General features: G+C 43.3%; 1 protein-coding gene across 1 annotated transcript in view; it reads right to left on the reverse strand.

Moving 5' to 3' along the window:
• LOC139373473 (collagen alpha-1(XIV) chain-like) overlaps nucleotides 1-15300 on the reverse strand; it is an 88077-nt gene that overhangs the window by 44056 nt on the left and 28721 nt on the right. The window contains exons 8-18 of the mRNA XM_071114029.1: nucleotides 14909-15073; nucleotides 12810-12971; nucleotides 10771-11058; nucleotides 9194-9339; nucleotides 8194-8323; nucleotides 5376-5515; nucleotides 4989-5115; nucleotides 4474-4613; nucleotides 3430-3562; nucleotides 2193-2261; nucleotides 838-980 (exon numbers count right to left, since the gene is read on the reverse strand). Of these exons, the coding sequence (XP_070970130.1) occupies nucleotides 838-980; nucleotides 2193-2261; nucleotides 3430-3562; nucleotides 4474-4613; nucleotides 4989-5115; nucleotides 5376-5515; nucleotides 8194-8323; nucleotides 9194-9339; nucleotides 10771-11058; nucleotides 12810-12971; nucleotides 14909-15073 (1643 nt within the window). The remainder of the gene's footprint in view (nucleotides 1-837; nucleotides 981-2192; nucleotides 2262-3429; nucleotides 3563-4473; nucleotides 4614-4988; nucleotides 5116-5375; nucleotides 5516-8193; nucleotides 8324-9193; nucleotides 9340-10770; nucleotides 11059-12809; nucleotides 12972-14908; nucleotides 15074-15300) is intronic.

The raw sequence follows: 15300 nt of genomic DNA on the forward strand, positions 1-15300 counted from the left end.
GTTTCACAGCCATGACAAGCGGCGAGCGGCGAGCTTGACAAATCAATTTCAGGCAAACGTGATGAAAATAGCAGTTAGCTTTTTCGAAGGGGGGGACCGCAGGACGGAGTGCGACCCGAATGGCCGAGTCCCAATGCCACCGCAGTTGCCAAATTAGATTATTTTTATTATGCGGGCGCTCCCTCATAAACTATTTATAATTTGGGCGGTTCAATCTAGTTTGGAATGAAGTATCGGTGAAGAATGCAAACTATCAATCGCAATGCCTTTGCTACAGAGTAGAGCTGTGGGTTCCACTCTACTGCTTCTATTGCTGGGCTGGCCTTTAGTGAACTGTGATTGAATAGGAGTTGTTCAGGCTATGTGGTGCTGGAAGTTGCCGGTGATTTGAGAAACCAAATGCAAGGCTTCAGCGACTTTTCCGAGTTTTCCTGTACTATAGCATTGGACTAGGAATTAATTGTTGTTTTGTCATTGAAATCCTATTTGAAGACACAATTTCATTGTATTGTTTTCCATTATTATCTTTCAATGAGGCTGTAACATTGGCTTGGGACACCGCATCACAAAATCAGCAAGGTTCATCCAACAGATAAGTAATACTTATCGACTACATTCTCACCGGACTACAATATTCTGATATCAATAGATAAGGAATCTGATTAAACACTATATCACTAGGCATCTGGCATAAAGACTACCATACAACCCCAATCTCTAGGAAGTGTTTATGGAAGTGTTTGTGTTTGTGTGTGTGTGTGTGTGTGTGTGTGTGTTTGTGTGTGTGTGGGGGGGGGGGGGTACTAACAGACAACATCTCCTCTGTCTGCATCTTACCGTCTCCTCGGCACGATCGCCCCTGGCGGTGACATAGGCGATGCGGTACTGACGCACATTGCGGTCCTGCAGCTCCCAGGACACCTCCATGCTGTAGGTGGTGTGATCACTAAGCAGGAGGTTCCTCGCACCCAGATGCACAACTGGGAGAGGGAGGGAGGGAGAAGGGTAGAGGGAAGGCGGCATGGAGGAAAGGAGGGAGAGAGGGTACAGGAGGTTGGAGGAAGGTAGAAAAAGAGGGTAGTGAGGGTGGAGGGAGTAGGAAAAAGGGAAGCGAGGATGAGTTGAGAAAGGGAGGTGGAAAATGGAGATAGGATAGAGACACCAGGTGGTTTTACTATGCAGACTGTGTGGTTGCATGCATACATTTGAATAAACACAATATTAATAGACTAATGATGCAACAGTGCAGAAAGAGAGGGCACACAAACACAGGGATCCTGATGAGATCATAGCTACATACAGGATGAAGAGTTTCAATCCAAAACTACATATCCATTTTCACAAATGTTGGTAAAGTTGCTTTTATTGTTTAAATAAATTATTAAAGAGATTGGTGTATTTTTTCCCTATCTAATCATGGCATGGGGTTGTTCAATGACAGATGTGTTTCAAATCTATTAATTCATGGTTTAATTTCAGAGACAAATTTTTTTTTTTAAACGCTATATTTCCGCCTCAATCTCAGAGAAATAATTAGCACTGCTAGGTTTTATACAGTCAAATAACTACATTTGTCATAAAAAACTGTACAAATGATACATTCGTGACACCAACATATATATATATATATTTTTTTTTAAATAAAATATATTCAGTAATATGAGATCTGTATGTAAAACATTTACATTTGACATTTTAGTCAGTTATCAGATGCTCTTATCCAGTGTGACTTACAGTAAGTGCATTTGTCTTAAGATAGCTAGGTGAGACAACCACATATCACAGTCAAATATACAGGTTCCATACCAGCCTATCAATGGATGTACAGCGTCTTGCAAAACAACACATTTTCTCAAATCTATGAATAAAAAAATCGGAGAAAATGTATATTTCACCGACACATGAAGGAACCCATAAGCAATCATTTCTGATGAAAAAACACAAATGAAGATTTTTTGGGGGGGATATAGCGTTTTGGAAGTAAACTCTTTCCATTGATGAAGGATGAGGTAAATTGCAATTTCAAACCAAGTGAAAATCACTATATAAATGCAATCCATTATCACTATGATACATTACTATCACTATTATAAACAACAGGACAAGTTGAGGAAATTACTATTAAAAGCTCTCACAAAATTAACTTTAGAAAAATCGATACAGTACATGACCGAGAAAAAGATCTAGTTTACCTGCTGTGGTGGTAGCTCGTGTGGTAGTTGTGGTTGTAGTAGCTTTTGTGGTAGTCGTTGTTCTTGCCACTGAAAAACAGATACATTGGTTGGGTCAATCAATAAATCAATCAATTAATGAATACATTTTGATTTGTATAGTGAGCATTTCAGAAGAAGAATTAGAGGAGATATACACTATATATACAAAAGTATGTGAACACCCCCTTCAAATGAGTGGATTTGGCTATTTCATCCACATCTGTTGCTGACAGGTGTATAAAATTACACAGCCGTACAATCTCCATAGACAAACATTGGCAGTAGAATAGCCTTACTAAAGAGCTCAGTGACTTTCAACGTGGCACCGTCATAGGATGCTACCTTTCCAACAAGTCAGTTCTTCAAATTGTTGCCCTGCTAGAGCTTCCCCAGTCAACTGTAAGTGCTGTTATTGTGAAGTGGAAACATCTAGAAGCAACAACTGTGAAGTGGTAGGCCACACAAGCTCACAGAAGTGCATTGCAAAAATTGTCTGTCCTCGGTTGCATCACTCACTACCGAGGTCCAAACTGGCTCTGGAAGCAACGTCAGCACAAGAAGTCTTCATTGGGAGCTTCGTGAAATGGGTTTCAATGATCTTCTTGACGATTCTGTACCTACAACTTTGTGGCAATAGTTTGGGGAAGGCCCTTTCCTGTTTCAGCATGACAATGCTCCCCGAACTTGACTGGCCTGCACAGAGCCCTGACCTCAACCCCATCGAACACCTTTGGGATGAATTGGAACACCGAGTGCAAGCCAGGCCTAATCGCCTAACATCAGTGCCCGACCTCACTAATGCTCTTGTGGCTGAATGGAAGCAAGTCCCCGCAGCAATGTTCCAACATCTAGTGGAAAGCCTTCCCAGAAGAGTTGAGGCTGTTATAGCAGCAAAGGGGGGACCTACTCCATATTAATGCCCATGATGTTGGAATGAGATGTTCGACGAGCAGGTGTCCACATTCATTTGGTCATGTAGTGTAGTTTTGACTTTAATGTCAATGTTTCAACACAAAGGTGTTTCTCAAGACTAATCTCAATGAACAATGCCTTGTAGCAAACATACAACACATGGGTAAAAAAGTTGTGTTGTGGACATGCACGATTTTAACAAAGAGCAAGAAGTAGCACAGTGGCAACACTAAATCAATACAATAATCAATACAATCCCCAATGTTCAATTAACCCTGATTGGAGTGGAGTTTCCCTTAATTACCTGTTGACTCTGTGAGGGTCACGGCGTCGCTTTCCTCCTCGTTTCTAAAGACAGCAATCAGAGAGACTTCGTACTCAGTGATGGGCCTCAGTCCAGTCAGCAGGTGGCTGTTCCTGTTACCATTCACTAGCATCTTCACCATGGAAAGAGAGGGAGGGAGGTAGAGATGGAGAGAGGGGGAGGGATGGAGGGAAGGGGGGGATGTAGTGAGAAGTTGAGTCAAAAATGTCAGATATTTCGCTGCTACCGAATGGACTGGAATTCTACAGTCATCAAAAGGGCTTCAAAATAGCACTGTAGCCCATTCCTGCGGTCAATGACCAAAAGCGCCATCTGTGGCCACATGGGTGGAATGTTATTAATCGTTTTCATAATTTCAAAGTTAATAAAGAAGATTTTTTTATACTCTATATCTGACATGGTGCAGGTGTCTTCTTTTTTTAAGCCCGTAACCATGTGTGTGAGGTGTTTAAACACTCAGGGGTGTGATAGAAAGTATGCCGAGCAGTGTGGGACAAATCACGTAGCAGACAATCCGCTAGCAGACGCAATTCATTAGCCGTCAGAGATTCTTTAGCTGATGTGAGACACTAACTGCACTGACAGACTGTCACGTCCTGACCTTAGTTCCTTTTTATGTCTCTATTTTGGTTTGGTCAGGGCGTGAGTTGGGGTGGGCATTCTATGTTTTGTTGCATGTTTTGTATTTCTGTGTTTGGCCTGGTATGGTTCCCAATCAGAGGCAGCTGTCTATCGTTGTCTCTGATTGAGAACCATACTTAGGTAGCCTGTTCCCACCTGTGTTTGTGGGTAGTTGTTTTCTGTTTAGTGTGTTTTTCACCTGACGGAGCTGTTTCGGTTGTTCTCTTTTGTTACTTTGTATTTAGTGTTCAGTTCTATTTAATAAATATGAACACGTACCACGCTGCATCTTGGTCCTCACCTTCTTCCACCAACGGCCGTTACACAGATAGACAGAAACACAGACACACAGACAGAGAACTATCCATCCATTCAACTAACCAACAGCCATCAGACACAGACCTCTTTAGTGTCTCCTCCTCTGGTTGGGGTCCAGGTGAGTCTGTAGAGGACCACGTCCTGGGCTGAGTGTTCCCAGGAGACCCTGAAGCTCTCTGTGGAGACTTCACTGGTCTTTAGGTTCAGAGGCTCTGGGACTGTCTCTGGATTACACACAAAGGGTAAAGATGCCTCAAAATAGTGGAAGGAGAGCTCCACTTCACTTTGCATATGAGTGGTCATATTCACAGTCTGAACTCACTTTTAGATACACTTTATCACATGTAAGAAACTGTTCACTTACATCAGTGTTTCATTTTCAAATACAGCTAGATCATTTGTTAGCACTTTCCATAGAAATAGAATGCCCACCCATCACGGAACGTTGAATTGAATGGGAATGTCCGTTCTATTAATTATATTTCTATGGCACTTTCTACAAGCCACAGCATTTAAAGCCTTTTTTTGTATTATAAAGGCTGTTGTTGAAAGCCAAGAGCTGCCAATAGCATTGCTTATATGGGTAGAGACAGTCTTACTAGTGGTGAAGCTGTCAGTAAGGGGCTCTGCCTGGCCCTCGTCATAGATAGCAAAGATGGCCACCGTGTACTCTGTCAATGATGTCAGGTTCCTTAGCAACAGGGTGGTGATGTGGCCAACATCCATCTATAGCCACGGAAGAGAGAGGTCAGGGTTAACGGTCAGTGTGAGTCCCTCCATGTGACAATAAAACAGTATATATATTTTATTTAACTCATCTTATAAATTTGGTATCCATTCCAGTGATGCCTACTTTTCTATAAATCAGTTGAATCAATTGAAAGGTAATTTCTTTAGGGGGAAAGTCCGCAACATTAACATTAACACGATCTATTCATGGGTTTAATGTCCAGCTGATTTATTGGCCAAGTGCCGTGAGCTCTCACCTCATTGGTCTGCACTCCGTTTGTCTTGACGTACATGATGCGATAGCCGTTGGCCTTCTTGGACGTCGCCTCCCAGGTGAGCCTGGCCGAGCTGTGGTCGACGTCGGAGAAGCGCAGGTTCCGCGCCGGGGTCAGGGGTACTGGGAGATGAGGGGGGGTAGAGAACAGGAACATGGGTCAACCCTAATATAGTTGTAATTAAACACAATAACCTGAGTCACCCTCCCACAGGTGCATGACGCGAGTGACTCTTTTTGATTGAGAGTTGGGGCAGGAGAATGGCCTTTTGCGGACAAAGTACATTCTCTGGCAGAGTTAGAATTTAACAAGGACCTTTAGGTAGGGCTAGAAGTCCTGCTTAAAATTACTCCTGTTCTTTCTTGCTGCGGATCATTCTCTTCAATTTAAATGAGGGTCAGCGTTTAGCTTTAGACGCAGGGAGCATGAAAAGGATGCAGTGAAGGTGGACTGGGTTCATGAGGGAATTGTAAATAAAAAAAGTTGGAGAGGAGGGTATTAAAGTTTGGCAAGGATCTATTCCTACTATACTCCAATGCTGTCATTTATTAAATGTGACAGATCACTCCAAAACATCTGTTTGTCAAATGTTTACAGATGTCCTAAGTGGTCTAATGTTGAGATGAGTTGAGAACACACAATCTGTTATTTAGATCATGTTACATACCTCCATTCCAAATGAACTGGACATACTAGCAGCATTTGTAGACAGTGTTTATCTTTCCCATTCTTTTGGGGTGGAGATAAATAGGCTGGATCTACACCACATCCAAAAAAGTTTCATTCAGGAGTGAACTGTTTCTTTTTAAGGCACTGTCCTGTTCCCTTAAAACAGGACAACTACTTTCTGAACTGTTTTCAAGCCTCTGTATATCTACAACACATGTCGTGACACCGCCCTTAGAAGCGCTCAAAGAAGGACAATAACACATTAACTAGCAAGGTGGTGACTGACAGTTGGTCAACGTCAACACTAAATTGATGCAACCGTAATAGCTCTGAAACACAAAATTAGCACAAACGCCGTTTTGTCAGCCTGTTTGTTAGGTCTTGCTCTAAAGCTTGCCAGGGCTTGACATCAAGATGCAGGCAGAAGTATGCAAATTCACTAGGCCTGATGGCTAACAAAACATCTAAATACCTACAGTAAGTATCTCATGCTACAGTAAGTATCTCATGCTACAGTAAGTATCCCAGTAAATATACATCCCATTTTCTGATAAAGATTTACAATTATTATGACAGCTTTATCTACAAGCACCGCAACTGTTTTACCAGTAAAAAGTATGGACACACTTTCTCATTCCAGGGTTTTTAAGTATTTAATATATACATTGTAGAATAGTGAAGACATCAAAACTATGAAATAACACACATGTAATTGTGTAGTAACCAAAAAAGTGTTATATTTGAGATTCTTCAAAGTAGCCACCTTTTGCCTTGATGACAGCTTTGCACACTCTTGGCATTCTCTCAACCAGCTTCATCTGTTATGCTTTTCCAACAGTCTTGAAGTAGTTGCCACATACGGCGTGCACCTTTTGGCTGCTTTTCCTTCACTCTGCGGTCCAACTCATCCCAAACCATCTCAATTGGGTTGAGGTTGGGTGATTGTGGAGGCCAGGTCATCTCATGCAGCACTCCATCACTCTCCTTCTTGGTCAAATAGCCCGTACACAGCCTGGTGGTGTGTTGGGTCATTGTCCTGTTGAAAAACAAATGACAGTCCCACTAAAAGCAAACCAGATGGGATGGCGTATGTTCTTGAAATGTTCCGGATTGACTGACCTTCATGTCTTAAAGTAATGTATTTTCTCTTTGCTTATTTGAGCTGTTCTTCCCATAATATGGACCACATAGGGCTATCTTCTGTATACCACCCCTACCTTGTCAAAACTCAACTGATTGGCTTAAACGCATTAAGAAGGAAAGAAAGTTCACATGTTCATTTTTAATACATTCCAGGTGACTACCTCATGAAGCTTGTTGAGAGAATCCCAAGAGTGTGCAAAGCTGTCATCAAGCCAAAGGATGGCTATTTGAAGAATCTCAAATATAAAATATATTTTGATTTGTTTAACACTTTTTTGGTTCCTATGTGATTCCATATGTGTTATTTCATAGTTGTGATGTCTTCACTACTATTCTACAATGTAGACAATTGTACAAATAAGGAAAACCCCCCTGAATTGAGTACGTGTATCCAAACTTTCATATTTTTTTGGTGTGTTTTTTTAATTAAAATTTGACCCTTTTTCCCCCCAATTTCGTGGTATCCAATTGTTTAGTAGCTACTATCTTGTCTCATCGCTCCCGTACGGGCTCGGGAGAGACGAAGGTTGAAAGTCATGCGTCCTCCGATACGCAACCCAACCAAGCCGCACTGCTTCTTAACACAGCGCCATCCAACCCGGAAGCCAGCCGCACCAATGTGTCGTAGGAAACACTGTGCGCCTGGCAACCTTGGTTAGCGCGCACTGCGCCCGGCGCGCGATGTGCGCGATGAGGTGCGCGATGAGACAAGGATTTCCCTACCGGCCAAACCCTCTCTAACCCGGACAACTGTGCGTCGCCCCACGGACCTCCCGGTCGCGGACAGTTACGACAGAGCCTGGGCGCGAACCCAAAGTCTCTGGTGGCGCAACTGGTGCTGCAGTACAGCGCTCTTAACCACTGCGCCACCCGGGAGGCCATGTGTCCAAACTTTTGACTGGTACTGTATATGTGTCTGTTTATTCATAATGTATGTGAATCTGTGTGTACACGTGCATGCGTACGAGTGTAGGAGGTGGTTACTCACGCGTGGTCTCCTGACTGGTCATAGGGTCACTGGCCTCCTCTCCGTACATGGCGTACACGGTCACTGTGTACTCTGTGTCTGGAGTCAGGTTCTCCAGTTCCACTTCGTTCACAGTCTCAGCCACTTTCACCTGCACAAACAGTCATCAGAGACCTTAGACAAGGTGACAGACAGGTACGCAGAGAGGTTGGCAAGGAGCAAGATATATACAGGGGGTTGATAGAGACAGAATATCAACCATCAAACAGACAAGGGCAAGGCAGTCACACCGCCAGATAAAGTGGCAGCCAGCCAGCCAGACGTGATACACGAGGGTGTGAAAAAAAAGTGCCTTTCCCTGCATTTTACAGAATGAACCATATTGCCCCAAGATTGCATTTGTTTTAGGCTATTCTATATAGAGGCTGCAGATTGTTACTAAACAACCCAGATATGCACTTAAAACCTGTCTGGATCAATCGACAACAGTCGATGTAACATTTAGCACAAAAACTTCAAGCATCACTTTGAGAAAAAGAGAAAAAAGCCCTGGAAGCCATGTTGTGCCCCAACAGGCTGAGCAAGTGAAACTGTGAACCTGAACTGATTACTGTGCCTGGAGGGAGTGTTCTTTTTTAATGAGCACTAACAGGATGGGTGGAATTTGAGCGGTAGAGGACTTTGCCCTCATTTTCTCTCTCCCTCTCCCCCTTTCACTGTACTAGTTACAATGTATTCTAAACATTTCCTTGCTTTGAGTCTAAATTCCCTCCCTTGCTACTTCTTTATTTTCCTCTGTATTTAAATTTAGCCACTCCGTTTCTTAAATCCTCTTCTCTCTCTTTCTCTCTCCATCTGTGCTTTGGATTATACTTCTTCTTTCCTTTTCTTTCTGACAGTCTTTTCCCCTTCTCTATTTTCCCCTTCTTTATTTTACCATCTCATTCCTCTTCTCGCTCATTCCTCTCATCCTCCTTTCTCTATCCTCTCCGTCCTCCCTTTGCTCTCTTTTTTCTCTCACCTCCTTCTCGTCGGCGGCGTCTCCCTCGGTCAGTGGAGCATAGAGGATCATGTAGCCAGAAGCCCCCTCTGCGACCCTCCAGCGGGCTCTCATGCTATTGTGGGTGATGTCAAACAGCTCCAGGTTGTTCACCATGGGTAGGGCCACTGTAACACACAAGGGTTATACAGGGGTCACGCCATAGAATTACTACAACAGCCATCAACATTCAAGTCAACATTCAGGATTACAATTCTATATTAGTCATATTGAGTGTACCAATGAGGGTGCAGTCAAATTGGTCAGAGGGGCTTTGCCCGTTCTAGTCATTTTATTTATTTGGGTCACACACAGCTCACACAGGGTTGAGACAAGGTCCTGACTTAGACCAGTAGACCAGGTTTAGCAAAACCCTCCTTATGGAGAGCTAAAATCAAATCAAATGTTATTTGTCACATGCTTTGTAAACAACAGGTGCAGACTAAGAGTGAAATGATTACCTACTGCATTGCAGGTTTTTGCTCCAGCCCTGCTCTGTCTAAGACAGCTGATTGTACTCTAATTAAGGTCCTGATGTGCGGCTGATCAGGGGTTAGCAGTAGGAAGTGGGTTAGGACACAGTTACACTAGCAGTCCATTTCACTAGCAGTCCATTATTCATATCCCAGCAGCAGCAGGGCCAGGTGCTCGGAGTGCCAGTAGGGAGTGATTGCTCACAGGTGGGAGAGATTACCTAGCTGAGAAGCTGATTGGAAGTAGCCTCCTGACCCGGCAGGGTTTTCACATTTGTGTCTGAATCCTTTTTCCTTAGGTTGGCATGCCTTTTTGTTTATTCTTTTGTAGACTATTATCTTTGTCCCCATTTGAACCTAATAACTTGCTTGTGCTGGCCGACTACGGAGTCCCAACTGAGCTCTCCCTGGACCTTGGTGAGTAGGCTATACTGTCTCCACTAGGGACAAAGACATACAACACCCTGCTCGCTTACCTCAAGGTTACAGACTCGTTAGCATGTCCTAGCTTCCCTTGATTGAGTTTATATACACTCTTAGAAAAAAAGGTGCTATCTAGAACCTAAAATGGTTCATCAGCAGTCCCCATAGGAGAACCCTTTGAAAAATATTTTTTTGGTTCCAGGTATAACCCTTTTGGGTTCCACGAAGAACCCTTTTCAGTTTCGTAACATACTAAGAGGAAAAGCAAAGGTAAAATTGTAAACAATTTGGCATAATTCACAATTCACACAGCAAAGCGATCTCCATTCCTGTTAACCTGTTTGACCAAGAGTGGCCATAGCCCCTCCCTTAACCTGTCTATAGAAATACATAAATGGTGGGCCTAAACGCAATACGGGCTACTTAAGCGCCAAAAAGTGAGAGCCTTTACAGATTTACTGGATGTCGTAAATTGTCTTACTTCCTCCTCCATCTGTATGTCAGTCTTGACAGCGGTAGGTTACTCACCATCCCCATTAACTTTGAGACAAGGTCAATTGTGTACTTAGTATTCACAGATATCCATGGGGGGATTTCATTGCCATTCATCAACTTCTAGCCACCACTAAATTAGATGAGATTCAGTTTTGTAACTAGACTTACATGTGGTAGTGCTGCCTCGGAGGGCCTCGCTAGCTGAGCTGGCGTAGATGGCGAACACGGCCACCTGGTACTCAGTCAGGGAGAGGAGGTAGTTGAGCACCACCGTGTCCACTGTGCCCTGCACCACCTTCTCCTCGGGCTGGCCCCCGCTGGCAGGGTAGAACACCACCCGGTACTTCTCCACCGTGCCAGGGGCGTGGGTCCACGACACCCGGAAACTCCTGGCCGTCACTTCCGAGGTCACCAGGTCTCTGGGAGCGGCCATGGTGACTTCTGGGCCTGTGTCGCCTGAGAGATTGTAGAGTGGGAGAAGAATGAGAGAAAGGAAGGGAGGATGTAGAATGGCAGAGGAAATAGAAAGGGTTAACAGATTTAGGGTGGCAGAGGTAATAGAAAGGGTTAGAAGATGTAGGGCGGCAGAGGTAATAGAAAGGGTTAGAAGATGTAGGGCGGCAGAGGTAATAGAAAGGGTTAGAAGATGTAGGGCGGCAGAGGAAATAGAAAGGGTTAGAAGATGTAGGGCGGCAGAGGAAATAGAAAGGGTTAGAAGATGTAGGGTGGCAGAGGAAATAGAAAGGTTTAGAAGATGTAGTGTGGCAGAGGAAATAGAAAGGATTTGAAGATGTAGGATGGCAGTGGAAATAGAAAGGGTTAGAAGATGTAGGGTGGCAGAGGAAATAGAAAGGGTTAGAAGATGTAGGATGGCAGAGGAAATAGAAAGGGTTAAAAGATGTAGGGTGGCGGAGGACATAGAAAGGGTTAGAAGATGTAGGGCGGCAGAGGAAATAGAAAGGATTTGAAGATGTAGGATGGCAGTGGAAATAGAAAGGGTTAGAAGATGTAGGGTGGCAGAGGAAATAGAAAGGATTTGAAGATGTAGGATGGCAGTGGAAATAGAAAGGGTTAGAAGATGTAGGGTGGCAGAGGAAATAGAAAGGGTTAGAAGATGTAGGATGGCAGAGGAAATAGAAAGGGTTAAAAGATGTAGGGTGGCGGAGGACATAGAAAGGGTTAGAAGATGTAGGATGGTAGAGGAAATAGAAAGGGTTAAAAGATGTAGGGTGGCGGAGGAAATAGAAAGGGTTAGAAGATGTAGGATGGCAGAGGAAATAGAAAGGGTTAAAAGATGTAGGGTGGCAGAGGAAATAGAAAGGGTTAGAAGATGTAGGATGGCAGAGGAAATATAAAGTGTTAAAAGATGTAGTGTGGCAGAGTAAATAGAAAGGGTTAGAAGATGTAGGGTGGCAGAGAAAATATAAAGTGTTAAAAGATGTAGGGTGGCAGAGAAAATAGAAAGGGTTAGAAGATGTAGGGCGGCAGAGGACATAGAAAGGGTTAGAAGATGTAGGGCGGCAGAGGAAATAGAAAGGGTTAAAAGATGTAGGGCGGCGGAGGAAATAGAAAGGGTTAAAAGATGTAGAGCGGCAGAGGAAATAGAAAGGGTTAGAAGATGTAGGGTGGCAGAGGAAATAGAAAGGGTTAGAAGATGTAGGGCGGCAGAGGAAATAGAAAGGGTTAGAAGATGTAGGACGGCAGAGGAAATAGAAAGGGTTAAAAGATGTAGGGTGGCAGAGGAAATAGAAAGGGTTAGAAGATGTAGGATGGCAGAGGAAATAGAAAGGGTTAGAAGATGTAGGATGGCAGAGGATATAGAAAGGGTTAGAAGATGTAGGGCGGCAGAGGACATAGAAAGGATGGGAGGATGAGGGGATGGATGTGTTTGCTTTCCGGTGGATCTGTCCAAAATCACTGAAGTGTCACTATTTAAACAATGTCTGCTTGTACAAAGGTATACAATGTGACTAAATGTCTATATAATCCCAGTTATTGGAAGCTATTTGGTTTTTACAAATAACCATTCAAATACTGAAATAAAAGTACTGTACTTGTTTTGGGCTGTGTAGTTGAAAATACAAAAATACACAGAAAACAATTTTAAATACCAGATACTCAAATACACATGTATTTGAACCTAGGTCTGGATGTGACATTCTCAATTCTCTTTTCTGAATCTACTACTCTACTTGAATCTGGCTCACCTTTGATGGCCTTGTCAAGCTGTTCGACCCGGTCGCAGACGGTCCTGGTCAGACCCTCCACGATGGAGCTCATGACGCTGAAGTCAGCCACGTTGTAGACGTGCGTCTCCTCTGGAGGAGAGCCAATGGCCTTCAGCTCTTTCTCATCGGCGTTCTTCACACCTTTATAGAGGGGAAGAGAGAGCGAGAGAGTGAGAGAGGGAGAGAAAGAGAGATGTTTCCCATGCCAATAAAGCCCTTTGAATTGAGAGAGATACAGTGCCTTGCGAAAGTATTCGGCCCCCTTGAACTTTGAGACCTTTTGCCACATTTCAGGCTTCAAACATAAAGATATAAAACTGTATATTTTTTGTGAAGAATCAACAACAAGTGGGACACAATCATGAAGTGGAACGACATTTATTGGATATTTCAAACTTTTTTAACAAATCAAAAACTGAAAAATTGGGCGTGCAAAATTATTCAGCCCCTTTACTTTCAGTGCAGCAAACTCTCTCCAGAAGTTCAGTGAGGATCTCTGAATGATCCAATGTTGACCTAAATGACTAATGATGATAAATACAATCCACCTGTGTGTAATTAAGTCTCCGTATAAATGCACCTGCACTGTGATAGTCTCAGAGGTCCGTTAAAAGCGCAGAGAGCATCATGAAGAACAAGGAACACACCAGGCAGGTCCGAGATACTGTTGTGAAGAAGTTTAAAGCCGGATTTGGATACAAAAAGATTTCCCAAGCTTTAAACATCCCAAGGAGCACTGTGCAAGCGATAATATTGAAATGGAAGGAGTATCAGACCACTGCAAATTTACCAAGACCTGGCCGTCCCTCTAAACTTTCAGCTCATACAAGGAGAAGACTGATCAGAGATGCAGCCAAGAGGCCCATGATCACTCTGGATGAACTGCAGAGATCTACAGCTGAGGTGGGAGACTCTGTCCATAGGACAACAATCAGTCGTATATTGCACAAATCTGGCCTTTATGGAAGAGTGGCAAGAAGAAAGCCATTTCTTAAAGATATCCATAAAAAGTGTTGTTTAAAGTTTGCCACAAGCCACCTGGGAGACACACCAAACATGTGGAAGAAGGTGCTCTGGTCAGATGAAACCAAAATTGAACTTTTTGGCGACAATGCAAAACGTTATGTTTGGCGTAAAAGCAACACAGCTGAACACACCATCCCCACTGTCAAACATGGTGGTGGCAGCATCATGGTTTGGGCCTGCTTTTCTTCAGCAGGGACAGGGAAGATGGTTAAAATTGATGGGAAGATGGATGGAGCCAAATACAGGACCATTCTGCAAGAAAACCTGATGGAGTCTGCAAAAGACCTGAGACTGGGACGGAGATTTGTCTTCCAACAAGACAATGATCCAAAACATAAAGCAAAATCTACAATGGAATGGTTCAAAAATTAACATATCCAGGTGTTAGAATGGCCAAGTCAAAGTCCAGACCTGAATCCAATCGAGAATCTGTGGAAAGAACTGAAAACTGCTGTTCACAAATGCTCTCCATCGAACCTCACTGAGCTCAAGCTGTTTTGCAAGGAGGAATGGGAAAAAATGTCAGTCTCTCGATGTGCAAAACTGATAGAGACATACCCCAAGCGACTTACAGCTGTAATCGCAGCAAAAGGTGGCGCTTAAGTATTAACTTAAGGGGGCTGAATAATTTTGCACGCCCAATTTGTCAGTTTTTGATTTGTTAAAAAAGTTTGAAATATCCAATAAATGTCGTTCCACTTCATGATTGTGTCCCACTTGTTGTTAATTCTTCACAAAAAAATACAGTTTTATATCTTTATGTTTGAAGCCTGAAATGTGGCAAAAGGTCGCAAAGTTCAAGGGGGCCGAATACTTTCGCAAGGCACTGTAGATGAGTAGATTGAGACATCTCTAGATTACATATCACTACACTGGGCAGGTGTCAGAACAGTTGGCTTCACATTCAAACCAGATTTCCCAAATACTGTATAAATGTAAAAGGTGAAAGAATGCCCTCCATCCGTCAAGAAAATTGCATCTGCATTCAATCTGTTTAACTACAGTAGTATATGAGCATGTAGAGAAAACTAAGATGAGGCTTTGTCTCATACCAATGGCAAACAGCTCTATTCCCGCCTCTCTCAGACTCCGCGCCGGGGGTTGGACATCATCTTGAGACTTCCCATCTGTGATCAGGATTCCAATTTTGGGAACGCCGGCCCTGGATCCAGACTCGGGTTTGTAACTGTTCTCAAGGATGTACGTCAATGCAAGACCTACAGTGGAGAAGATCAGTATACTGTCTAACTCTTGCATACACAGGAGTTCTTGAGGACTGTCACATACAGTATTAGCGTCTTTGTTGGGTTATTGGGTTCCCTGGCTAAATCTCTAAGATATGGTCAAAATGTAATGGAAAACGGATTGTCAATCAGGTTATCTGGACATGTAATAAAATGTGGTAGAATAACATCATGAGCGTAATTTGTTGCCGGGTGGCTAA

Source organism: Oncorhynchus clarkii, chromosome 18 (assembly GCF_045791955.1).
Source record: "Oncorhynchus clarkii lewisi isolate Uvic-CL-2024 chromosome 18, UVic_Ocla_1.0, whole genome shotgun sequence".
NCBI classification, from domain to species: Eukaryota; Metazoa; Chordata; class Actinopteri; order Salmoniformes; family Salmonidae; genus Oncorhynchus; species Oncorhynchus clarkii.